At 40.3% G+C, this 27,230-nt stretch overlaps 1 protein-coding gene across 1 annotated transcript in view; it reads left to right on the forward strand.

Moving 5' to 3' along the window:
• Positions 1–1,610: 1,610 nt before the first annotated feature.
• Positions 1,611–27,230, forward strand: part of LOC116622694 (kinesin-like protein KIF28P) — a 45,506-nt gene continuing 19,886 nt past the window's right edge. Inside the window, exons 1-5 of the mRNA XM_032389250.1 lie at positions 1,611–1,658; positions 2,008–2,202; positions 13,706–13,909; positions 15,302–15,337; positions 26,895–27,119. Of these exons, the coding sequence (XP_032245141.1) occupies positions 1,656–1,658; positions 2,008–2,202; positions 13,706–13,909; positions 15,302–15,337; positions 26,895–27,119 (663 nt within the window). The 5' untranslated portion in view covers positions 1,611–1,655. The remainder of the gene's footprint in view (positions 1,659–2,007; positions 2,203–13,705; positions 13,910–15,301; positions 15,338–26,894; positions 27,120–27,230) is intronic.

The raw sequence follows: 27,230 nt of genomic DNA on the forward strand, positions 1-27,230 counted from the left end.
GAAGAAGTTCCATTCTATTTCTTAATTTCTTACATGAAAAGGTGTTGGATTTTGTTAAGTGCATTTTCTACATCTATTGAGATGATATGTGATTTTGGTTTTCATTCTCTTGATACATTACATGAAGTCATTATTTTAAAGTATACTTGAGATTTATTTTAATCGAGTATAGTAAGGTGATAGACACAAAAACAACTGCCTTAAAATTTCCAAGAGAATGGAGCATGACACACAGAGCCCCATGGGGAAGTATCAAGGTCAGTCAGAAGTCAGAAGGAGCACAGCCCACAGCCTTGATTTCTGCAGGAAGGAATGGGCAAGGCATAGTGGGTGAGTTTGAGCACTTTTAGAATTATATAGTTTGAGTAATTCCAGGGCTCTGGGCTAGAGAGGTGGTCTCTAGTTGTCAGGTACCTGGCCCTGGGGTGATTTTGGGCAAGGGAAATACTGGCGTGGTGTGTGAGAGGTAAAGTAAAGGAGGTGCCTGGGAGATGGACTTGGGATATGGACTTTGGGTTGGTTGGTTTACATGAAAGGCAAGTTGTTTACTATCTCTAGGGATTCATTAGCCCTGGAGGGACAGTCTCTCTAGGCCCCAGGATGTCAATACGTTATCAAATATAGAAATAGAAAATATGATTAATACAATCATTTTCAGATGTTAAACCAACCTTACATCCTTGGGATAAATCCCATTCGGTCAGGGTGGATAATTCTTTTTACATGTTGCTGGATTTGGTTTGCTAATAATTTATTGAGGATTCTTGCATCCATATTCATAAGAGATATTGGTCTGCATTTCCATTTTCTTGTGATGTCTTTGTCTGGATTTGGTATCAGGGTAACACTGCCTTCATAAAAGCAGGTTTGAGTATTCCCTCTTCTATTTTTGGCAGAGTTTATGAAGAATTGGTATTCTTTAAATTTTTGGTAGAATCAGCATTCAAACCAAACCCTCTAGGCTTTTTCTTTTTTCTTTTTCTTTTTTTTTCTACTTCAATCTCTTCACTTGTTATAGGTCAATTCAGATTGTCTATTTCTTGAGTCAGTTTCAGGAGTTCTGTATCTAAGAATTTGCCCATTTAATCTAAATTATCTAATTTATTGGTACCCAACTGTCCATCGTCTCCATTATAATCCTTTTTTTTCTCTAATCATGGTCCCTGGGTCCGGGGGCGGGGACATGCAAGGTGCTTCCTGTTTTAGAAGCCCAGCATTTGGTGAGTGTGGAAAAGCAGCCTGAGATCCTCTCAGCTTATCTGCCCTGGCATGGACACCCCCCAGGGGCTGGAGCAAGCATGGCCAGCAGCCTCGTATTCTCAGTGGGATGCATCCGAAGTAGAGCCTCCACTGCATGCGTGGGTGCTGGGTAGAAGAAGGAATCCCACCTCTCACCAAGTCTCTCACGGGAGGTGAGGGTAGGATGTGAAATGCTGGTATCCTGCTCCTGGAATCTGGGGAGAGAGGCAGCCTTGCGGCGTTGGCTGCAGCAGGCTGGAGTAGAGTCTCCACCTGGCTGAGCGGGCAGGAGAGAGGAAGGGAATGGTCTTGCTTCAGATACCAGACTCGACTCTCTAAACAACTGTGGTACTTTTCCTTGAAGAGATGTTTTGTCATTGGCTGTCTGCCCGGAGGACCTTTTCCAGAGTACTGAAATGGTTGGTTGTTTTTCCATTTTCATTTTTTTCATGAATAATTTTCACCAGTTCCACTGGGGAGCGAAACAGGGAAGTTCTCTGTTGCTATAGTTATTGCTATTAGCATAGCTGGGTGTTAGGCTATTCTCAGAAAATTAACATCACTAGAGACAAGCCTTTCAACAATTCTGAGGGGGTACAAGAGCCACTGCTTGTCATTAACAGCTGCTAAGAATAAGAGAGAACAAAATGAATAAATGGTAAGTACCTGACTTAATTTTTTATGAGGTATGTCTCAAGACTTGCAAAATAACTTGGATGACAAAGAAAAACTACAATGATTAACTCTGAATTTGTAATTTGACTATAGAGAGAGAAGACTTCTGGGAGCAAATGTGTGATTTCCATGCATTCCAGGACCACCACAACCATACAAGACCCTAAGAATCCAGAACATAGGAAGACATTTACTTTTGACCTGGCATATTGGTCTCACGATGGATTTCAAAAGGATCAAGATGGTGTGTTTATTTCAGCTGATCCTAGCAGTCAATTTGCAAGCCAGGTAAATTGCTTTAAAACACAACTTGAAAGGAAAGGTTTTTGTTTGTTTTTTTTTTAAATGAAGTGTTAACAGTAGAACAGTACAATTTTTTAATGCAGGCATGCTATGATATATACTTCCATTTGAGAGTTTGATTTTAAATTTATTCCTTTTTCGGGGCGCCTGGGTGGCTCAGTCGGTTAAGCGATTGCCTTCGGCTCAGGTCATGATCTCAGGGTCCTGGGATAGAGCCCTGCATCGGGCTCCCTGCTCGGCGGGAAGCCTGCTTCTCCCTCTCCCACTCCCCCTGCTTGTGTTCCCTCTCTCGCTGTCTCTCTCTCTCTCTGTCAAATAAATAAATAAAATCTTTAAAAAATATAAAAAAATAAAAAAATAAATTTATTCCTTTTTCATGTTAAACATGAGGTCCCAAAGTACAGCTATTGCCTAAATAATTTTTAGGAACTCAGATCAATTGATTTGCCAATATACTGCCATATTTTGAAAAAGAAGTGTCAGTCAAATCAATTATATTTTCCCTTTCTGAAATAAGCAAAATAAGCAAAATTTGTGATGCACGCAGCCTTTGAGAACTCTTGTTTTCTCAAGTATTTATCACGTGCCAAGCATTATTCCATCTTAAAGTTGCCCACAACTTGGTATGGGGGGACAGGCAAGTGCATTCAGAAATGTTCCATGTTCTGGGATAAGAATACAGGAAATGATGGAGTACAGTGGAGAGGAGGTCATTGCAATCTGGACAAAGCTCATTAAGTTTCTTGGATCTGGGTGTGTATAGTTTCAATAAAATTTGGAAAAATTTCAATCATCATTTCTTCAAATATCTTTTGCCCCCTCCCCATCTTATTCGTTCTGTGATTCCAACTGATCTTGTCCCACAGGTCACTGAGGCTCTGTTCATTTCCCCCAAAACTTTTCTCAATATTCTTCTTGTCTGCCTATTTGTCTTCCAAACTCAGCTGAAAACTTACAGGTTTTATTAAACCACTCCTAAAAATACCCCCTGTCAAATAGTTCTGACTTCACAAACTCACTAAAAGGATCTCACGGACCCTGGAATGCACTTTGATAACCACCGTCCCAGAGTAATCAATTTAAAAAATCAAACAAAATTGTAACTCATCAGTCAATTGTGGGGAAATGGGATTAGGAAGCACTCAATCCAAAGCACAGCAGGAAAAGACGGGAAAAGTAAAAAGGAGACGGGAGAAGTAGAATACAAATAGCGAGCTGGTAAATTTCATGCCAGCCACGTCAGTTAGTACAGCGAATGTAAATAGACGTGCCAACTACAAGTCAGAAATGATCAGATATCATCGGAAAAGCGTGACCCAACTCCGTCCATCTAGGAAACCCAATTTAAATATGGACACTCCATGTAAACCCTATGAAAAAAAAAACTAGAGAAGCCATATTTACATCACATAAAGTAGACTTCAGCACAAGAAACATTCCATAATGATAATTTATTAAGGAAACATACCATCCTAAATGAGTATGTACATAATAATAGAACTTCAAAGTACATGAAGCAGAAAATACTAGAAATTGAGGAAGAAATAGACAAATCTACAACTGTCATTAGTGATTTCATCACTCCTCTCTGAGTAATGGATAGAGCAAATAATCAGTACTATATAGAAAACTAGATCCACACCATCAGCCTGACCACTGTGTAATAGAGAACACTTTTGCTGCCCACCACCCAACCACAGCACAACACATCCTTTATATGTGAATGTGAAACTTCCATTACAATAGACCATATTCCAGGTCATAAAACTAGTCTCAATAATGTGAGATAACTATCTAAATCATACAAAGTATGTTCTCTGACCACCAAACTAGAAAGAAATGAAAGATCTTAGGAAAATCCACAAATATTTAGAAAATAACAGACTTCTAAATAATCCATAGGTCAAGGAATAAACCATAAACAAAATTAGTAAATACTTTGAATAAGAAATTTAGGGGAGCCTGGGCAGCTCAGTTGGTGAAGCGTCTGCCTTTGACTTGGGTCATGATCTCAGGATCCTGGGATTGAGCCCCGCCTTAGGCTCCCTGCTCAACGGGGAGTCTGCTTCTCCCTCTCCCCCTCCCCGCCCCCATAATCTCTCTCTCAAATAAATAAAATCTTAAAAACAAAAATTTAAAAATTTACCAAAATTTGTGGGCCACAGCTAAAGGAGAGGCTTAGAGAAATTATATAGCATTAAGTTATTGGAGAAGCACAGTCTCAAGTCAACATTCTAGTCTTCCATCTAAGAATTTAGAAAAAGAAGAGCAAATTAACACAAAGCAAGCAGAGGAAGAAATAAGAAAGAACAGTAATTAATGCAAAATAGTAAAATAATAGGAAAATCGATGAAACTCAAAGCTAAATTCTTTCAAAAGATCAATGAAATTGAACCTCTAGCCAAACCAATCAGGAAAAAAAGATACAAAGTACCAAAATGAGAAATGAGCCATCACGGCAGAGTTTATAGACATTTAAAAAAAACAAAAAACAAAAAATAAATAAATAAGAAGGGAAAATTATGAAAAACTTATCGCTGATACATTCAACAGGTTAGATGAAATGACACAGCTACTGAAGGTCACAGCAAAACAGAGATAATTCAAGTAGCCCAAAAGAAGTTGAATTTATAGTTAAAAACCTTCTCACAAAGAAAACTCTAGGCCCAGATGCCTTTGCTGTGAATTCTACCAAAGGAAGAAATAATGAGAATTCTTAAAAAAAAAAAAAAAAATCCTAGAGCTGAGAGAAGAAGGAACATTCATTTTTTGAGGCCAATATTACACCAAAACCAGCCAAAGATTACAAAAACACTACAGACCAATATCCATCATGAACATAGACAAAAAAATTAGCAAAATTTCAGCAAATAGATTCCAACAATATATTTTAAAACAATAAATTTCTATCAAGTGGGACTTTTCCTGGGAATGTAAGATTGGTTTAATATTTGAATATCTATGTAATTCATCATATGATCAGAATCTGGGGGGGGCATATATGGTCAGAAAAAGCATGTGACAAAATTCAACACCCAATCAAAATTAAAACTCTCAGCAAACTTAAAATAGGAGAGAATTTCCTGAAATACATGGGTAAAATCATATTTGATAGTGAAAGGCTGAATGTGTTCCCCCTAAGACTGGGAACAAGGTAAGAAGGGCCGATCTCACCATCTCTATACAACATTTACTGCGGGTCCTAGCCAGGGCAAGAAGGTAATTAATAGAAAATGAATGATATGCAGATTAAAAAAGGAATAAGTAAAACTATTTGTACTTGACATAATTATCTATGTAAAAAACCCTGAGAAATCAACAACAAAAAGGCCACTACAGTTCATGAGTGTGTTAGCAAAGTCAATATACAAAAATCAATAGTATTTCTCAATACTAGCAGTCAACAATTGGAAATTGAAACTGTGAAACATTTACAATAACACCAAAAATATGAAATACTTTAAGAATAAATTTAACGAAACACATGCAAAAGCTGTCCACTATAAAACATTACTGAAAGGAAGACATTCATGCATTAGAAGGCTCAATATTATTAAGAATTCAAATTTATCAATCAATTCAAAGCAATCCCAACCAAAATCCCAGCAGTAAGGTTTTGAAGCAATTAATAAGCTATTTCAATAATTTACATGGAATTGTAAGGGACTTAGAATAGCAAAAATTATTATTTTTTAAAAGATTTATTTATTTACTTACTTACTTTACCTACTTATGAGAGAGAGAGAAAGTGGGGAGGGGAGCAGAGGGAGAGGGACAAGCAGACTCCATGCACTGAGTGCAGAGCCCAATGTGGGGCTCGATTCCACCACCCTGACATCATGACCTGAGCCAAAATCAAGAGTTGGACACTCAACTGACTGAGCCACCCAGGCCCCCCAACAGCCAAAATTAATTTGAAAGACCCTGAAACCTGAATAATTTAAAACCCACTAGACAGCTTCAGTAGTCAAGACAGAGTGGTATTGGCTAAAAGATAGAGATACAGATCAATGGAACAGAATGAAATATCTAGAAATCGATCTTCGTATATTGTCATTTTTTTTTATGATGTGCTGTAATGGGCAAAATCTATATCCACTTAATACCTTAGAATGTAACCATATTTGGAAATAAGATATTTGCAGAAGTAATTAGGTAGTAATGAGGCCATACTGGATTAGAGTGGACCCAAAATCCAATTCTTGTAAGATGAGGGAAATTTGGACATACAGGGAGAATGCCATGTGACTATGAAAGTAGAGATTGGAGTGATATTGCTATGAGCCAAGGAATGCCAAAGAATGCTGGGAGTCACCAGAAGCTGGGAAGAGGTATGGAAGGATTCTTCCCCAGAGCCTTCAGAGAGAGTGTAGCCTTGCCATCAGCTTGATTTTGGACTTTCAGCCTTCGGAATCATGAGAGAATAATCTTCTATTGTTTTTAGTCACCCATTTTGTAGTAATTTGCTATGGCAGCCCTAGAAAACTAATACTGGTGACAAGGTTCTTCAAATTAAAGCCTTTCAACAAATGATGCTGGAGATATTAGATATCCATGCGGAAAAGTATGACTTTTTCTCCTTTCCTCACACCATATAAAAATGAAGTCAGAATGGATCATAGACCTAACTGTTAGAGCTAAAATTATAAAACCTCTAAAAGAAAGAAGAAAATGTCTGTGATAGCTGATTTGAAAGATATCTTACGCAGGACACAAACCTTAAAAAAATATTTTTTAAGTTCAAGTACAATTATAATAAAAGAAAATAATAAATGAGACTCATAAAAAAGCTTTTGCTTTTTAAGACATCCCAGGAAGAGCATGAAAAGGCAAGCCACAAAGAAGGAAAATATTTACAAAACAGAAAAATATCTAAAATATACAATGAATTCTTATACTTAATATTAAAAAGGAAAAACAAATCAAGTTTTTAAGGGAAAAGATTTGATCAGAGGCTTCATTAATATAGATATGCAAAACCAATGAAAAACTGTCAAACTTTATTTATTTAGTTATTAGGGAAATGCAAGTTAACACCACAATGACAAAAATGACAAAGATGACAGAACGACAAAAATTAAAAACTGACAATATCAAGTGTTGACGGGCATGTGGAACACCTGGAACTCTAATACGGTACTTATGGCAGTGCAAAAATGTTGAGTTATCTTGGAAGACAGGCAGGTTCTTTAAAAGTTATGCATACACTTGACCATACAACCCAGGAATTCCAGAAGAAATAAAACATATGCCCTCACAAACAACCATCTGCAAGTGTCCTTAGCAACTTTATATATCATAGCCTCGAACTAGAAACTCACATTGAGAAAGGTAAGAGGGGCAGAGACACACTGGGGAAACAAACCTCAGGCACAGCAACCCTCACATAAGAAGGAAATCACAGGTGCAGAAGTTCTCCCCAAGGATTGAAAGGAGGAGTCCCGCAGTGGACATCCCCAGCCCTGGGGACCTGAGCAGCAAGAATGAGCCCCCATAACACCTGGCTTTGAAAATCAGCAGGCCTTAACTCTGGGAGAGCCGGAGGGCTGTAAGAAACCGAGACTCCACTGCTAAAGGTCCCGCACACAGGGGCACACAGTGTGAGACCCCACACAGCAGCAGTTGTGTGAAAAGCACTATATGCAAAGGTTTATTGACTGGTTTTAGGTGATGTGTCAGAGGGTCATGTATCTATAGGAATTTTATCCAGGAATGAGAATGCTGGCAGGTGCCATTCTTCTTGCTTTCCTTCAGCCTAGCTGGCCGAATGCTTGCAGAAGCCAGTTCTGACGCTTTCTATCTACCGTGTTAGCACTGTTTGCCCTGACCCAGCATTCCCCAGTAGACACAGCCACCCAGACTGCAGCTACTGCAGGCAATCCCTCCAAAGCAGCTCTTTCCCCACCAGGCTTGGCTGGGCCTGGAACCTCTCCAAAGAGGCTCCTGCGCTGGGTAAGCAGCCTGCCGTCCAGTTCCCCAGTACAACTACAGCCAGGCCTATTAGTCAGCCATGCCAGGGACCAGCCCTAACTCACCAGCGCAACCACAGCAGCCAGTCACAACAGGAGGGCACACGCAGCCCACACAACAGCCATCTCTAGACCACATGGTTCTGCTGCTGGGCCCTACAGGACACCTTTTATATAAAGCCATCATTTCAAGTCCAGGAGACATAGCTCACCTACCTAATAAACAAAAACGAACACAAAGGGTAAGACAAAATGAAGACATAGACAAACGTTTCAAATGAAAGAATGAGACAAAACCTCAGGGAAAAAAACTAAATGAAATGGAGATAAGCAATCCACCTGATAAAAAGTTCAAAGTAGTGGTCCTAAAGATGCTCACCAAACTCAGGAGAATGGATGAACACAGGGAGAATGTCAAAAAAGAGATAGAAAATATTTTAAAAATCAGTCATAGCTGAAGACTATAATAACTGAAATGAAAAAGACACTAGGAGGGATCAACAGCAAATTGGAGGATGCAAACAAAGAAAAGAAATTTTAAAATGAGCATAGGTTGTAAAACCTCTGGGACAACATCCAGCAGATTAACATTTGCATTATCGGGGTCCCAGAAAGAGAAGAAAGAGAGAAAGGGGCAAAACACTTATTTGAAGAAATAATAGCTAAAAACTTCCCTAACCCTTGGGAAGAAAATAGATATCCAGGTCCAGGAAGCACAGAGAGCCCCAAACAAGATGAACCCAAGGAAGCCCACATCAAGACACTTAAAAACTAACAGGTGAAAAATTAATGATAAAGAATCTAAAGAACAACAAAAAGAAAGCAAAATGGTTTATACAAGGGAAACCCCAAAAGGCTATCAGCTTGTTTTTCAGCAGAAACTGCAAGCCTGAAGTGAGTGGCATGATATATTCAAAATGTAGAAAGGAAAAACCCTACAACTAAGAATACTCTACCTGGCAAGATTATCATTTAGAACTGAAGGAGAGTTAGTTTTCCAGACAAAAATTAAAAATTAAAAAAGCTGATCAGCACTTAACCAGCCTTGCAAGAAATGTTAAAAGGACTTCTTTAAGTGGAAAAGGAAATGCCATAAATAGAAGAAAATTATGAAGGGAAAAATTTCACTGGTAAAAGCAAATATATAACAAAGGTAGTAGATCAATTACTTATAAAGCCAGTATAAAATTAAAAAAAAAAAAAAGTAGTGAAATCATATTTTAAATCAGTTAAGGGAAACACAACATTTAAAAAATGTAAAATATGGTATCTGTATATAAAATATACAGGGAGGGAGTAAAATCGTAGAGCTTTTAGAATGTGTTTAAACATAGGCAACCATCAACTTAATATAGACTGCTATATACAGCAAATATTACGTGATTCTCATGTAACCACAAACCAAAATCTCATCATAGATATACAAAAACTAAAGAGAAAGGGATCCAAGCATAACACTAAAGAAAGTTATCAAATCACAAGAAAAAAGAACAAGAAAGGAACAGAGAAGAATTAGAAAACAATGACCAAAATAACAAGAAGTACATACCAATCAATAATTACTTTAAACATAAATAGACTAAATGCTCCAATCAAAAGACACAGGGTGACTAGATGGGTGAAAAAAGCAAGACCCATGTATATGCTGCCTACAAGGGACTCCACTGTAGACCCAAAGTCAAATACAGACTGAAAGCACGAAGATGGAAAAAATATTCCATGCAAATGGAAGTGAAAAGAAAAGCTAGGGTAACAATATTTCTATCAGACAAAATGGACTTTATATATATATATTTTAAGATTTATTTATTTTAGAGAGAAAGAGCATGCACAAGTGGGGGAAGGGACAGAGGGGGAGAGAGAATCCTCAAGCAGACTCCCCACTGAGCATGGAGCCCTACTCGGGGCTCGATCCCAGGACCCTGAGATCATGACCTCAGCCAAATCAATGCTCAATGGACTGAGACACCCAGGCACCCCAAACAAAATAGACTTTAGAACAAATACTGTAAGAAGAGACAAGGGCGTTATGTAATGATAAAGCAAACAATCCAACAAGAGGTTATAACAATTGTAAATCTCTATGCACCCAATATAGGAGCACCTAAATTTATAACGCCAATATTAAGAGATATAAAGGAAGAAACTGACAGTAATATAGTAATAGAAGGGGGCTTTAACACCCTACTTATGTCAGTGGACAGATCATCCAGACAGAAAATCAATAAGGAAACAGTGACTTTGAATGACCCATGAGAACAGGTGGACTTAACAGCTACATTCAGAACATTTTATCCTAAAGCAGCAGAATACACATTTTTCTCAAGTGTACATGGAACATTCTCCAGGATAGATTTCATGTTGGGCCACAAAACAAACCTCAATAAATGTAAGGAGTTTGAAATCGTATTAAGCATCTTTTCTTTTTAAAGATTTTATTTATTTATTTGACAGAGAGAGGGAGCGTGCTCACAAGCAGTGGGGAGGGGCAGAGAGAGAGAGAGAGAGAGCATGAGTCGGGGTGGGGAGAGGGACAAGCAGACTCCCCCGCCGAGCAAGGAGCCCGATACGGGGTTTGATCCCAGGACCCCAGGATCATGACCTGAGCTGAAGGCAGATGCTTAACTGACTGAGCTACCCAGGCATCCTCAAGCATCTTTTCTGACCACAATGGTATGAAACTAGAAATCAATTACAAGAATAAAACTGGAAAAAAAACACAAACAAGTGGAAGCTAAACAACAGGCTACTAACCAACCAATGGGTCAATAAAAACATCAAGAGGAAATCAAAAAATACGTGGAGACAAATGAAAATGGAAACACAAAGGGTCAAAATCTTTGGGATGCAGCAAAAGCAGTTCTAAGAGGGAAGTTTATAGTGACACAGGCTTACCACAAGGAACAAGAAAGATATTAAATAAACCTAAACTTACTCCTAAAGGAATTAGAAAAAGAACAAACAAAAGCCAAATTTAGTAGAAGGAGGAAATAATAAAGATCAGAGCCAAAATAAATAGAGACTTAAAAAAATAGAAAATAACTATGAAACTAAAAGCTGGTTCTTTGAAAAGATAGACAAAATTGATAGAGCTTTAGCCAGACTCATCAAGAAAAGGAGACAGGACTCAAATACATAAAATCAGAAAGAGGGAAGTTACAACAGACATCACAGAAATACAAAGGATTATAAGAGACTATTACAAGAAATTATAAGCCAACAAATTGGACAACCTATAAGAAATGAATCTGTAGAAACATACGACCTTCCAGACTGAATCAGAAAGAAATAAAAAATCTGAAAAGACCGAACACTAGTAACACAATTGGATTAATAATCAAAGAACTCCCAACAAAGAAAAGTACACAACCAAATGGCTTCCCAGGGGAATTCTTCCAAATATTTAAAGAAGAGTTAATATCCATCCTCCTCAAATTACAAATACACAAAGATCAAAGGCACAGAGTAGAGAGCCAGAAATAAGCCCATGCTTATATGGTCAGTTCAATGGGGAAAACACAGTCTCTTCAGTAAATGGCACTGAGAAACTGGACAGCTACATGGAAAAGAATGAAGCTGAACCACTTTCTTACATCATACAGAAAAATCAAGTCGAAATGGGTTAAAGACCTAAAAGTGATAACTGAATCTATAAAAATCCTAAAAGAAAACATAGGCAGTAAACTCTTAGACAATGGTCTTAGCAATATTTTTATGGATTTGTCCCCTCAGACAAGGGAAACCAAGGCAAAAACAAACAATTTTCCATCAAGAAAATGGAAAGGCAACCTCCATAGATCAGTGGAACAGATAGAGAGCTCAGAAATAAACCCATGTGTATATGGTCAATAATCTATGACAAAGGAGCCAAAAGTAGACAATGGGAAAAAGACAGTGTTTTCAGTAAATGGTGTTGGGGAAACTGGACAGCCACATGCAGAAGAATGAAACTGGACCCCTACCTCAAACCACTCACAAAAATTAGCTTGAAATGTATTAAAAACTTGAACATAAGGGCTGAAACCATAGAACTTCTAGAAGAAAACATAGGTGGTCAGCTTCTACACATCAGTCATGGCAATGATGTTTTGGCTTTGACACCAAAACCAAAAGTAAATAAGTAGGACTATATCAAAACAAAAAGCTTCTGTACATTAAAGGAAATCATCAACAAAATGAAAAGGCAACATATGAAATAGAAAATATTTGCACATCATGTATCTGGTCAGGGGTTAATATCTAAAATAGATGAAGAACTCATACAAGTCAATAACAAAAAGCAAAACCAAAACCCATCCAAAAACAAACACACACAAAAAACAATCCAATTAAAAAATGGGCAGGGGAACTGAATAGACAGTCTTTCCAAAAGAAGAAATGCAAATAGCCAACAGGTACACGAAGCACTCCTTAGGCTTAGCTAATAGCTCCTAAGGTAGAGTAGATATCCTTTATGTGAGTACATTTTTCTGGGAAAAGTATGGTCATGATGTTTTCAGAAACCACGGGTCAAATTCTGTATTTTAGGCCTGAAGCTCCCAGTATAATAATTTCTATTCCTTTCTTATGAGAAATGAACAGTAAGATTGGCTACTGTCTGTTGTCCATATATAAATCATACTATGTTGGTATGTGCATCTTTCCCAGAAGTAAAAATTATATAGATGATACAAATGTACCTATTACAGGGGCGCCTGGGTGGCTCAATCAGTTAAGCGTCTGCCTTCGGCTGAGATCATGATCCCAGGGTCCTGGGATCGAGCCCTGTGTCAGGGTCCCTGCTTGGCGGGGAGTCTGCTTCTCCCTCTCCTTCTGCCCCTCCCCCCACTTGTGCTCTTTGAAATAAATAAATAAAATCTTTTAAAAAAACAAAAACAAATGTACCTGTTTCAATGGAGGGATCACGTAAAACTTACTTACTATTTTATTGATATTAGAGACCAGAGAAGAATGTCTTCAGATAAGAGAATATGGCTGGCTTTGACCATGACCCAGATACTGAAAGAGCCAGACCACATCCTCTCTTTCCAGCAGTTGCGGGCACAGGCATCTGTGTCTCCCACTTAAAAGGGGGGGGCGCGGTGAACATGTATGTGTGCATATTGTAGAAATGCTCCAGAACCGCTGGGTCTTGTGGCAAAAAAAAAAAAAGTTCACCAGCAGAGGACTAAAATTAGTTTGGGCATTTGACTGATCTCTATCCCCTGACACCTTGAAATTGTTTCTATTTGCTGAATATTAAAGACTGAGCCAGGCTAGGTTTGGGCCAGGCTATGAGATTCACGGATTTGCTATTGGATACCAGCTAGTTGAAGATCCATGGTGATCAGTGTCTTCCAAATTGCCAACTCCCTTTTTGGTCTCCAGCTTTGTTCCACTGGTTCTAAGTATCAGAGTTTTCTATCAAATAGGCCGTATGATACTAATTAAGCAATTGGTCGAAACCAGAATATTTACTATATGTTAAGGGTATTGTGGAAAGCATGTGCTGAACGTGGTGTCTGTGATCTTCTTTCCAGAAGGATGTTTTCCACGATCTCGGCAGGGGGATTCTGGACAGCGCTTGGCAAGGCTATAATGCCACCCTCCTAGCCTGTGGCCAAACTGGCTCTGGAAAAAGCTATTCCATGGTTGGGTTTGGTGCAAACAAGGGTATTATTCCAAATGTGTGCGAGGAGCTCTTTCAAGCAATAGAGAAGCAGGAGGGAAATGAAGAATACCAGGTATGCATTATCCGAAAATCCCTTCTTCCAGGAATTTCTTTTTTTCATTTTGGAAATTCCTGGCTCCAAATGAACAGCATCTCTATTTCAGGATAATGTTAATTTTCCATACCAAAATCTTCTCAGGATTGCAAAATCAAGTTGCAGCTAACTAGAATGCTGACCTTTTCTGGTTCTATGGAGGCAAACCCAAAGGCACTTCGAGTATCCTAGAAGCAGATGTCTTAAAGCTAACACTCATGAGAGACTGTCGTTGAGGCTGATAGAACAAGACCCTTGCTGACTTGCCGATGGCTTCCTTTACTCCCCTCTTCTACCAAGGCTGTGGGTGTGTGCTCATTTTCATTTCTTTCTTTCTTTTTTTTTAAAGTAGGCTCCAAGCCTGTGGAGCCCAGTGTGGGGCTCGATCCTGAGATCGAGACCTGAGCTGAGACAAAGAGTTGGATGCTTCACTGACTGAGCCACCCAGGCACCCCGTGGCATCCTGTTTTTTCATGGAGAGCATTCTTTCTCTCTCCGAAGCTATGAGTTAGAGGACTTTAAAGAACGTTTCTTCTACTCCATGCATCATCTGCTTTCTCGGAGTTCCTTTTTTCTACTGTTTGTTTGATCTCTCATATTGGAGCCTTTCCCTGTCTGCTAATCTTAGGCCATTGGTTTAAAACATGTGACACTCAAGCTCGTTGGAAGCTCTGGGGACATTAGAGGTGACTGGGAAGACCCACCACTGGGAAACGAAACCCACAAGCCCGCCTTCTCATGGGTGGCGGTGGCAAATGTCAGTATCTTAGGGCCTTTTCTCTATGCCAGAGTCATTCTGATTCCTCCAGCCTCCCACATACAGAGTGTTGGCTTGTCCAGAAATATTCCAGAAGGAATACACAGTAGGATAAAGACCAGTCTTTTTCTCTACATATGTTCAGATTGGGAGTGAGTAATAAAGAATAACCTTTTTCTGTTGCCAAGCAAGACCGAAATACACACACACAGCGTTGTGTATATGTTTTTAATTTATATTAAGAACTTCTTCCATATCATTAAAATTATGTGAGAATCATTTATTGCATGTGAATTAGCATTACTATATTTTTAAAAGATTTTATTTATTTATTTATTTAAGAGAGAGAGAGCACAAGCAGGGTGAGGGGCAGAGGGAGAGGGAGACTCCCCGTGAGCAGGGAGCTGGACACGGGGCTTGACCCCAGGACCCTGGGATCATGACCTGAACCAAATGCAGATGCTTCACCTACTGAGCCACCCAGGTGCCCCAAGCATTACTATATTCAATATTAGCTTCTCCCTTTGTTGGAAATTTATATTGTTCCTATATGACTTTTTTCCCCAAAGATGAGGTTCCAGGGAATATTAACTTTATGCTCTTTTCTTATACAGGTTACGTTCAGTATGCTGGAAATTTACAATGAGCAGGTAACAGTGATTGTATTCTCTGACACACACACCTGAGGGTCTCTGCAGCCAGAGTCTCCCCCTCCCCCACCCTACAGCTAGAGTCCCAACTCCGTTAGCCCACCGTGGGCTACAGCCCTGTCCTACCTCTCCGGCTCCACTTCTTGCCCTTTTAACTCCACACAGTCTATGCTTCTGCCACATAAACGTCTTCCTCTCCGGAACATGTCATTCTTCCCCACATCTACCCTTCTCTGCCCTTCCAGGGTCCACTCCCCTACCCATCCAGTTGACCTCAGTCAGCATGTGGGGCAGAGGAATGGCAAACTTTGTTTTCAAAGGGCCAGATGGTTTGTGCTGCAACTATTCACCTCCCCCTCTCCCAGCACAATGGAGTACGGGGTGGGGGGGGGTTCCAATGGGGCACAGTTCTTGGACACTGAAACTTGAATTTCACATAATTTTTGATGTGGGGCTGAGAGCCAGTGGTCAAGAAAGAATTCTTGAGATGCTTTCGGTGCAAAGAGGTGCTTTTGTTAGAGCAAGGCAACAGGACTCTTGGGCAGAAAAAGCTGCCCCAGGGTTATGAGGAGTGGCTGATTATGGACTTCTGTTAGCGGGGTTTAGGGACAGGTAAGTTTCTAAGGAATTTGTGCATGTTAGAAGCAAGGCCTCCAGGACGCTGGATGTGTTAAGGTTGCTTAAATCTTTAAAGATACATCAACATTAAGGCAGCCATGATTTCCTTGCGGAACACCACACTTTGCAACTTAGGCTGCAAGGTGTGAGGAAATTTAATTTCAGCTGCATTTCTCTTGCCTTTGTTCTTCTCATCAGTTTTCACATGTCACAAAATATTTTTTTTTTTAAAGATTTTATTTGTCAGAGAGAGAAAGAGAGAGAGCACATGAGCAGGGGGAGAGGCAGAGGGAGAAGCAGACTCCGCGCTGAGCAAAGAGCCCCATGTGGGACTCGATCCCAGGACCCTGGGATCATGACCTGACCCGAAGGCAGACGTTTAACCAGGCATCCCCAGGCATCCCCAAAATATTTTTCTTTTGATTTTTTTCAGTCACTTAAAAATGTGGAAACCATTCTTATATCAAGGATCCTACAAAAACAGGTGGCTGGCTGAATTTAGTGCCCACACCATGGTTTGCCTGTCCCTGGGGTGGTTGGAAAGAGCATGATCTCAGATCCCACCTCTCTCATTGAGTAGCCATGTGACTTTGGAAAATCACTTTATCTCAGAGCTCAGTTTTCTCATTTATAGAGAATTTAAAATAAGACACCACACATTGAGGTGCACTGTTTTAAATTTCTAACACAGAGCTTAGAAAATACCAGATATTCATTGCCCTTTCCCCCTGAATTGATATTATACTGTGAAATTTTATTTACATATTTGTGTCTCTAGAACAGCTCATGTCCTTGTGAACATCTTTCAATATGAAATACCCTCTCAATCCTCAGTGCACTTGTAGGTTTAGAATGGGTGCTCCTGAATATTTACTGAGTGGATGAATTTTGACAAAGGCATCTAAAACTGTAAGTTTCTTATAGGAGACCATATCCTAATAGTTTTTGTGTAACCCCAAGCACTATCCAAAGCCTTGTACTTAATCATTCCTAAATAAATATTAAAGGAATTAATCTGTCATTGTTTTTCTCTTTATATTAAAGAAAGAAAATATCCATTTTGTTTCTTACACTCTTTTATGAGTGTAAGGTTACCATTGAAGGTTGATAGTAAATTCAATGGGTTCTTTTTTTAAAAGATTTTAAATTCCAATTAGTTAACATATTAGCTTCAGATATACAATATAGTGATTCAACACTTCCCTACATCAACCGGTGCTCATCACGACAGGTGCGCTCCTTAATCCCCATCACCTGATTCACCCATCTCCCCACCCATCTCCCCATCTCCCCTCTGGTGACCAGCAGTTTGTTCTCTAGAGTTTAAGAGTCTGTTTCTTTGTTTCTCTCTCTTTATTTTCCCTTTGCTCATCTGTTTTGTTTCTTAAGTTCCACATGAGTGAAATCATATGGTATTTGTCCTTCTCTGAATGGCTATTTCGCTTAGCATAATACTTTCTAGCTCCATCCATGTCATTGCAAATGGCAAGATTTCATTCTTTTTTATGGCTGAGTAATGTTCCGTTGTGTATATATTCATACACCACTTCTTCTTTACCCAATCATCAGTCAGTGGACACTTGGGGTTTCCATATTTTGGCTATTGTAGATAACGCTGCTATAAACATTGGGGTGCATGTATCCCTTTGTATTAATTTTTTGTATTCTTTGGGTTAAACACCCAGTGGTGCAATTGTTGGATCATAGGGTGGTTCTATTTTTAACTTTTTGAGGAAACTCCGTACTGCCCTCCACAGTGGCTTACCCAACAGGGTAAGAGGGTTCCCCTTTCTCCACTTCCTCATCAACATCTGTTGTTTTTTGTGTTTTTGATTTTAGCCATTCTGACAGGTGTGAGGTGATATCTCATTGTGGTTTTTATTTGCATTTCCTTGATGATGAGTGATGTTGAGCATCTTTTCATGTGTCTGTTGGCCATCTGCGTGTCTTCTTTGGAGAACTGTTCATGTCTTCTGCCCTTTTTAAATTTGGATTATTCGTTTTTTGGGGTGTTGAGTTTTATCAGTTCTTTATATATTTTGGATACTAACCCTTTTAAATATCTTCTCCCATTCAGTAGGTTGACTTTTAATTTTATTGATTGTTTCCTTTGCTGTGCAGAAGCTTTTTATTTTGATGAAGTCCCAGTAATTTCTTTTTGCTTTTGTTTCCCTTGCCTCAGGAGACATATCTGGAAAGAAGTTGTTATGGTCTATGTCAAAGAGGTTATTGCCTGTGTTCTCCTCTAGGACTTTTATGGTTTCCTGTCTCACATTTACGTCTTTAATCCATTTTGAATTTATTTTTGTGTACTGTGTAAGAAAGTGGTCCAGTTTCATTCTTCTGCATATCGCTGTCCAATTTTCCCAACACCATTTGTTGAAGAGACTGTCTTTTTCCCATTGGATATTCTTTCCTACTTTGTCGAAGATTAATTGACCATATAGTTGTGGGTTCCAAATGGGTTCTTCTGTTAAGGTCACTGATCAAGTTTCTATTTCTTTCAAGTTGCTAAGGCTTGGAAGACAGTGTGACTCCTTTATTTTGTACCAATGACTTTGGGAGGACAATTTAATTTCCTTTGTTACCAAGTTCTGGTGGGCATCTCACTGTGGTCTCCCTTCTGAAATCTGTTTATGATGATAGTCTGTATGGAATTCTGTTTCCTCATCTCTAAAATAAGAACACTGGACATCCTGGGGTGACTGGGTGGCTCAGTTGGTTAAGCGTCTGCCTTGGGCTCAGGTCGTGATCCCAGGGTCCTGGGATCGAGCCCCGTGTAGGGCTCCCTGCTCATCTGAGGATGAGTTAATCCTTGGACTTAATTCCCGCCATGGAGGAGTCTAGTGGGAGCTACAACACCCTCTCCAGACAGTGATGTATGACATGTGCGCCATGAATGGCGAAGAGCAAGGGGCAGAGAGGACAGAGTACATGACTACCTGGGATGATTGGCAGCAATGGTCAATGCTGGACTTAGGACCTCAAAAAATGTGTAGGAGTTTGGTGAGGCAGCCAGAGGGTTGGGGACACAGACAGGGGCACTTTAGGCAGGATTAGTTTTAACCAGTCCAAAAATACATGAGAATGCATGGCATTTAAAGGAACAGTCAGTACCCTGTGTAGCCAGAGTTGGATACATGGTGGGGGTCTGCCAGAAGTAAAGGGACTTTGTCCCAGAGGCAGTAGAGAATCCGTGGAGGGTTTTATAGGGAAATCAGATAATCAGATTGGGATTCTAGAAGAGTTCTCTAGCAGCAGAGTGAAGTTGGATTTGAAGGTGTGTCAAAAAGAGGCACAGTTAGGGGATTCTCAGGAAAGCCCAGGTGAGTGAAGGTCTTGTGACAATCACCAGTTTTGATCTCCAGGCACAACATGGAGGGTCCCGGCACCAGGGTCCAACCTTGTCTCTGGGTGCCCATACTTCCACTCCACGCAGATGAATCTACTTAGCTTTTTTCTAATAAGCCTTACTCAGTCCTATCTTCAGCCTTAGATGCCCCTTCCAACAATTTGTATGTTAGAGGAAAGGCTTCCTAGCTATACCAGAAGTGGTCTCTGTTTTGATATCTCCTTATCTCTGTCACCTTATGTCCACTGTCTTAGTTTGGCTTGCCCAAACTTCAATCTGTGATCTTGCCTTGGCTCTAGGACGAACAGCTGTAGAATACCAGAGCTGGGGGATTTCTTGGAGATAATTTAATCCACCTCTACCATTATGAATACTGGGAAAGTAAGAGATTTTCCAAAGCACTCCCAGGTTAGAGGCAGAACCAGGACTGAGAACCCAGGTCTTCAGGCTCCCAGTCCAGACATCTCTGCACCATATAACACTGGCCACCCCTCTGGGGCCTCTGGCTCTACCAGAATCCCACAGTAGGACCTAGTTGGCCTTGTCAGAGGTGCCTTTTCTTGGATGAGAGGCAACATGGGCTTTCACCCAAAGCCACGGTCTAGGTATGACATCTCACAATTCTCCAATAATAAGATTCAAAGAATCACCCATATTGTCCTGTTAGGTGTGACTGTAGCAGATACTGTTTGGATTGAATTAGTTTCCATTGGAAGTCGAGAGTTCAGGGTGGTGGCATTTGTGGGCACATGATCTCACCTAGGCAGACCAGGCCTTCTGCTTACATTAGGTACTTAGAAAGTTACTATCTACTATTTATTTTTATTTTCATTTATCACTGTTCTCGGTAAAATAAGACCGAGATTACAAAATTACTTTGTAATAGAGAATTTGTGATAATTCAGAGAGGGGCTAGGATAGTGTATTTTTATATTATCCACAAAGGAATTGCTAATCAAATAAAACAATTAATAAGATTTCTAGGCAAATGTTTGTCAATAAGAGAATAAGAGTTTCAAGCACAAATGTTTTAGAAGCACCTGCTAAAAGCCAGACACCTGTGCATACCTACTCCAATATTTTATCCTGCTGCAGAAGCAGATCTGCAGCATCCTACATGTGATGTATTAAACATTATTTGTTAGCCTAGCTCTGGTTACACTGTTCTGTCAAAAATCATTCACTGAGTGCCTCTTCTACAATGGGAACTATGTCAGGATCTACTAGTAAAAAGCCCTGGTCCCGGTAAGAAGATCTGGATCTCTACAAACAGAATATCGCAGGCGGTTGGTTTTGAGGTACAAAGCGGAGAGCCGTGATTCTGCGGGCAGATATCGGAGGATAAACAGCAGCGGGAGGGTGCCTGGCTGTGGGGATCCTACACTGCCGGTGAGTGACAGCCTCGCGCGCTGCGGACGGGCACAGACTCGCAGACCGGTAGCGTCGGGAAAGGACTTTAGGGCAGCCCCCGGGGTGGAAAACCAGTGCGGCGGGGTCGCGCGCACGCGAACCGCAGCCTCCCGGACAGAAACCGGAGCGACGGTCGCGCGCACGTGAACTGCAGCCTCCAAGACGGAAACCCGGTGCACCGGGGTCCCGCCGGTGAACTGCAACCTCCGGGGTGGAAACCCCGAGCGGTGGAGTCGCGCACATGCGAACTGGGAACGGCTGGCGGTTTTAGAAGCACAAAGGGCAGAGACGTGCCCCGACCTGGAGGCACGACTGGGAGCGCACAACCCAGGCCACTGCAGTTTATAGCAGCACGGACAGAAACGGAGACAGTGTGGTCTGGAGAGCTCACTGAAGAACAGACTGCGGTCTCTCTGCTCTGAGGCAGAGGGTTGGAAACGGTCTCTTCTGCTCTGACTCGCGGAAGAGATGCGGAAAGCCACCAGGGAAAGGCACCAGAGAACAAAAGCCCCAAAAACTGATTCCCACTGAGCCCATCCCCCGCCACAGGGGCGCAGGGCAACTCCGCCCAAACAGGGTTGCCTGAGTAACAGCACGGCAGGCCCCTCCCACAGAAAACAGGCTGGGAAAACAAGAGGCCAGCAACCCTAAGGTCCCAAGAAAACAGGTGCATCTTGCTTGGGTTCTGGTCAATAATTTGGACTCTATACATTCCCTCAAACACCCATCAACAGAATGACTAGGAGGAGGAGCCCCCAAAACAGAAAAGACTCAGAGATTATGACTTATGCTGCAGATTTACAAATGGATGCAGATATAACCAAGATGTCGGAGATGGAATTCAGGCTAGCAATTGTGAAGACAATGGCTAGAATGGAGAAATCAATTAATGGCAACATAGAGTCTATAAGGGCAGAAATGAAAGCTGAACTGGCAGAACTTAAAAATGCTATCAATGAGATCCAATCCAATCTAGATAATCTAACAGCTAGGGTAACTGAGACAGAAGAGAGAATAAGCGATCTGGAAGACAGTATAATAGATAAAAAGGCAAAAGAGGAGGCCAGGGAAAAACAACTCAGAATCCATGAAAATAGAATCAGAGAAATAAGTGACACCATGAGGCGTTCCAATGTCAGAATAATTGGAATCCTGGAGGGAGTGGAGAGAGAGAGAGGGCTAGAAGATGTATTTGAGCAAATCGTAGCTGAGAACTTCCCTAATCTGGGGAATGAAACAAACATTCGAGTCCTAGAGGCAGAGAGGACCCCTCCTAAGATCAAGGAAAACAGGCCAACACCCCGGCATGTAATAGTAAAACTTGCAAATCTTAGAACCAAGGAAACCATCTTAAGGGCAGTTAGGGGGAAGAGATTCCTTACGTACAGAGGGAGGAACATCAGAATAACGTCAGACCTATCCACAGAGACCTAGCAAGCCAGAAAGGCCTGGCAAGACATATTCAGGGTACTAAATGAGAAGAACATGCAGCCAAGAATACTTTATCCGGCAAGGCTTTCATTTAGAATGGATGGAGAGATGCAGAGCTTCCACGACCGGCAGAAGTTGAAAGAATATGTGACCACTAAGCCGGCCCTGCAAGAAATATTAAGGGGGGTTCTATAAAAGGAGAAAGACCCCAAGAGTGATCTACAACAGAAATTTACAGGGACAATCTATAAAAACAATGTCTTCGCAGGCAACATGATGACAATTAATTCATATCTTTCAATAATCACTCTCAACATGAATGGCCTAAACGCTCCCATAAAACAGCACAGGGTTGCAGATTGGATAAAAAGACAGGACCCATCCATATGCTGTCTACAAGAGACTCATTTTGAACCTAAAGATACATCCAGACTGAAAGTGAAGGGATGGAGATCTATCTTCCATGCCAGCGGACCTCAAAAGAAAGCTGGGGTAGCAATTCTTATATCAGACAAATTAGACTTTAAACTAAAGTCTGTAATGAGAGACACAGAAGGACACTATATCATTCTTAAAGGGTCTATCCAACAAGAAGATCTAACAATTGTAAATATCTATGCCCCCAACATGGGAGCAGCCATCTACATAAGCCAACTGTTAACCAAAATAAAGAGTCATATTGATAACAATATGTTAATTGTAGGAGACCTCAATACTCCACTCTCAGCAATGGACAGATCATGTAAGCAGAAAATCAATAAGGAAACAAGAGCTTTGAATGATACATTGGACCAGATGGACCTCATAGATATTTACAGAACATTCCACCCTAAAACAACAGAATACTCATTCTTCTCGAGCACACATGGAACTTTCTCCAGAATAGACCATATACTGGATCACAAATCAGGTCTCAACTGATACCAAAAGATTGAGATGATTCCCTGCATATTCTCAGACCACAATGCTCTAAAACTGGAACTCAATCACAAGAAAAAATTTGGCAGAAATTCAAACACTTGGAAGCTAAAGACCACTCTGCTCAAGAATGTTTGGGTCAACCAAGAAATCAAAGAAGAACTTAAACAATTCATGGAAATCAATGAGAATGACAACACATCGGTTCAAAACCTATGGGATACTGCAAAGGCGGTCCTAAGGGGGGAAATACATAGCCATCCAAGCCTCACTCAAAAAAATAGAAAAATCCCGAATTCACCAACTAACTCTACACCTTAAAGAACTAGAGAAAAAGCAACAAATGACGCCTAAGCCACGCATTAGAAGAGAAATAATTAAAATTAGAGCAGAAATCAATGAATTAGAAACCAGAAACACAGTAGATCAGATCAATGAAACTAGAAGTTGGTTCTTTGAAAGAATTAATAAGATTGATAAACCACTGGCCAGACTTATCCAAAAGAAGAGAGAAAGGACCCAAATTAATAAAATTATGAATGAAAGGGGAGAGATCACGACTAACACCAAGGAAATAGAAACAATTATTAAAAATTATTATCAACAACTATATGCCAATAAACTGAGCAATCTGGATGAAATGGAGGCCTTCCTGGAAACCCATAAGCTGCCAAGACTGAAACAGGAAGAAATTGACAACCTGAATAGGCCAATAACCAGTAACGAGATTGAAGCAGTGATCAAAAACCTCCCAAAAAACAAGAGTCCAGGGCTTGATGGATTCCCTGGGGAATTCTACCAAACATTCAAAGAAGAAATAATACCTATTCTACTGAAGCTGTTTCAAAAAATAGAAACAGAAGGAAAACTTCCAAACTCATTCTATGAGGCCAGCATTACCTTAATCCCCAAACCAGGCAAAGACCCCATCCAAAAGGAGAATTTCAGACCGATAGCCCTGATGAATATGGATTCCAAAATCCTCAACAAAATCCTAGCTAATAGGATCCAACAATACATTAAAAGGATCATCCACCACGACCAAGTGGGATTTATCCCCGGGATGCAAGGGTGGTTCAACATTCGCAAATCAATCAGTGTGATAGAACACATTAATAAGAGGTGGGAGAAGAACCATATGGTCCTCTCAATTGATGCAGAAAAAGCATTTGACAAAATACAACATCCTTTCCTGATTAAAACTCTCCAGAGTATAGGGATAGAGGGAACATTCCTCAAGCTCATAAAATCCATCTATGAAAAACCCACAGCGAATATCATCCTCAATGGGGAAAAGCTGAGAGCCTTTCCCCTAAGATCAGGAACACGTCAAGGGTGCCCACTCTCACCACTGTTGTTCAACATAGTACTAGAAGTCCTAGCAACAGCAATCAGACAACAAAAAGAAATAAAAGGTATTCAAATTGGCAAAGAAGAAGTCAAACTCTCTCTTTTCGCAGACGACATGATACTTTATGTGGAAAACCCAAAAGACTCCACCCCCAAATTACTAGAACTCATCCAGCAATTCAGTAATGTGGCAGGACACAAAATCAATGCACAGAAATCAGTTGCTTTCTTATACACTAACAACGCAACTGTAGAAAGAGAAATTACAGAAACGATTCCATTTACAATAGCACCAAAAACCATAAGATACCTCAGAATAAACCTAACCAAAGAGGTAAAGGATCTATACTCTAGGAACTACAAAACACTCATGAAAGAAATTGAAGAAGACACAAAAAGATGGAAAAATATTCCATGCTCATGGATCGGAAGAATAAACATTGTTAAAATGTCTATGCTACCCAGAGCAATCTATACCTTCAATACCATCCCGATCAAAATTCCAATGACATTTTTCAAAGTGCTAGAACAAACAATCCTAAAATTTGTATGGAATCAGAAAAGACCCCGAATCGCCAAGGAGATGTTGAAAAAGAAAAACAAAGCTGGGGGCATCACGTTGCCCGATTTCAAGCTATATTACAAAGCTGTGATCACCAAGACAGCATGGTACTGGCACAAAAACAGACATACAGACCAATGGAACAGAATAGAGAACCCAGATATGGACCCTCAACTCTATGGTCAAATAATCTTTGACAAAGCAGGAAAAAACATGCAATGGAAAAAAGACAGTCTCTTCAATAAATGGTGCTGGGAAAATTGGACAGCCACATGCAGAAGAATGAAACTCGATCATTCTCTAACACCATTCACAAAGATAAACTCAAAGTGGATGAAAGACCTCAATGTAAGACAGGAATCCATCAAAATCCTAGAGGAGAACATAGGCAGTAACCTCTTTGACATCGGCCACAGCAACTTCTTTCAAGATACATCTCCAAAAGCTAGTGAAACAAAAGCAAAAATGAACTTTTGGGACTTCATCAAGATAAAAAGCTTCTGCACAGCAAAGGAAACAGTCAACAAAACAAAGAGGCAACCCACAGAATGGGAGAAGATATTTGCAAATGACACTACAGATAAAGGGCTGGTATCCAAAATCTATAAAGAACTTCTCAAACTCAACACCCAAAAAACAAATAATCAAGTCAAAAAGTGGGCAGAAGAGATGAACAGACACTTCTCTGAAGAAGACATACAAATGGCTAACAGACACATGAAAAAATGTTCATCATCATTAGCCATCAGGGAAATCCAAATCAAAACCACACTGAGATACCACTTTACACCAGTTAGAATGGCAAAAATGGACAGGGAAAGAAACAACAAATGTTGGAGAGGTTTTGGAGAAAGGGGAACCCTCTTACACTGTTGGTGGGAATGCAAGTTGGTACAGCCACTTTGGAAAACAGTGTGGAGGTTCCTCAAAAATTTAAAAATAGAGCTACCCTATGACCCAGCAATTGCACTACTGGGTATTTACCCCAAAGACACAGATGTAGTGAAAAGAAGGGCCATATGCACCCCAATGTTCAGAGCAGCAATGTCCGCAATAGCCAAACTGTGGAAGGAGCCGAGATGCCCTTCAACAGATGAATGGATAAAGAAGATGTGGTCCATATATACAATGGAATATTACTCAGCCATCAGAAAAGATGAATACCCAACTTTTACGTCAACATGGATGGGACTGGAGGAGATTATGCTAAGTGAAGTAAGTCAAGCAGAAAAAGTCAATTATCATATGGTTTCACTTATTTGTGGAACATAAGGAATAACATGGAGGACATTAGGAGAAGGAAGGGAAAAATGGGCGGGGGGAATTGGAGGGAAAGATGAACCATGAGAGACTATGGACCTGAGAAACAAACAGGGTTTTAGAGGGGAAGGGGGAGGGGGAATTGGTTAGTCCGGTGATGGGTATTAAGGAGGGCACGCACTGCATGGAGCACTGGGTGTTATACGAAAACAATGGATCGTGGATCACTACATCAAAAACTAATGATGTATTGTATGGTGACTAACATAACATAATAAAATTTAATAAATAAATAAATAAATAAATAAATAAATAAATAAATAAATAAAGCCCTGGTCCCACCCAAAGGGAGTTCACAGGCTGGTTGAAGCGCTCTAGGTACTAGAAAATACTAGAACTGAGTTTTTAAAAAATTATGTTTACGTCACTTATTACAACAGGTTTCCCTCCTGTTTGCCATTCCCCTATTTCTTATTTACCTAAATAATGAGCTTGTCTGGTGCCTACAGAAATTTAACATTTATTCATTCATCTAATAAGTTTTTATTGAGCACTTAATATATTCTAGGCAGAGGTGTAGGTGTTAGGTGTAATGGTGAAGTAAATAGACATCTCTGCCTTCCTGAAGTTTACATTATTTATTCTTTTTTCCACAGGTAAGAGACTTGCTATCTAGAACCAAGAAACCTGGGGGACTAAAAGTAAGGGAAGACCAACAGCTGGGCTTTTATGTGGATGGCCTGAAGTCAGTGCCCTGTGAGAACTATGCACAGATTGAAAGGCTGATGGAACAAGGGACAAAAATAAGGACCACAGCATCGACCAACATGAATGCCAGCAGCAGCCGGTCTCATATGGTTATCACCATTCAGTTCAAGCAGGTGAGACTCATGGGAAGGCTGCTGTCCCAGTTTCCCACTAAGCGTGATCCATGGGAAGGGTTCCCAGTGGCATGAGTTGGTGAGTACTATGGAATCCTTTCAGATTTGACC

Source organism: Phoca vitulina, unplaced genomic scaffold, assembly GCF_004348235.1.
Source record: "Phoca vitulina isolate PV1807 unplaced genomic scaffold, GSC_HSeal_1.0 scaffold54, whole genome shotgun sequence".
NCBI classification, from domain to species: Eukaryota; Metazoa; Chordata; class Mammalia; order Carnivora; family Phocidae; genus Phoca; species Phoca vitulina.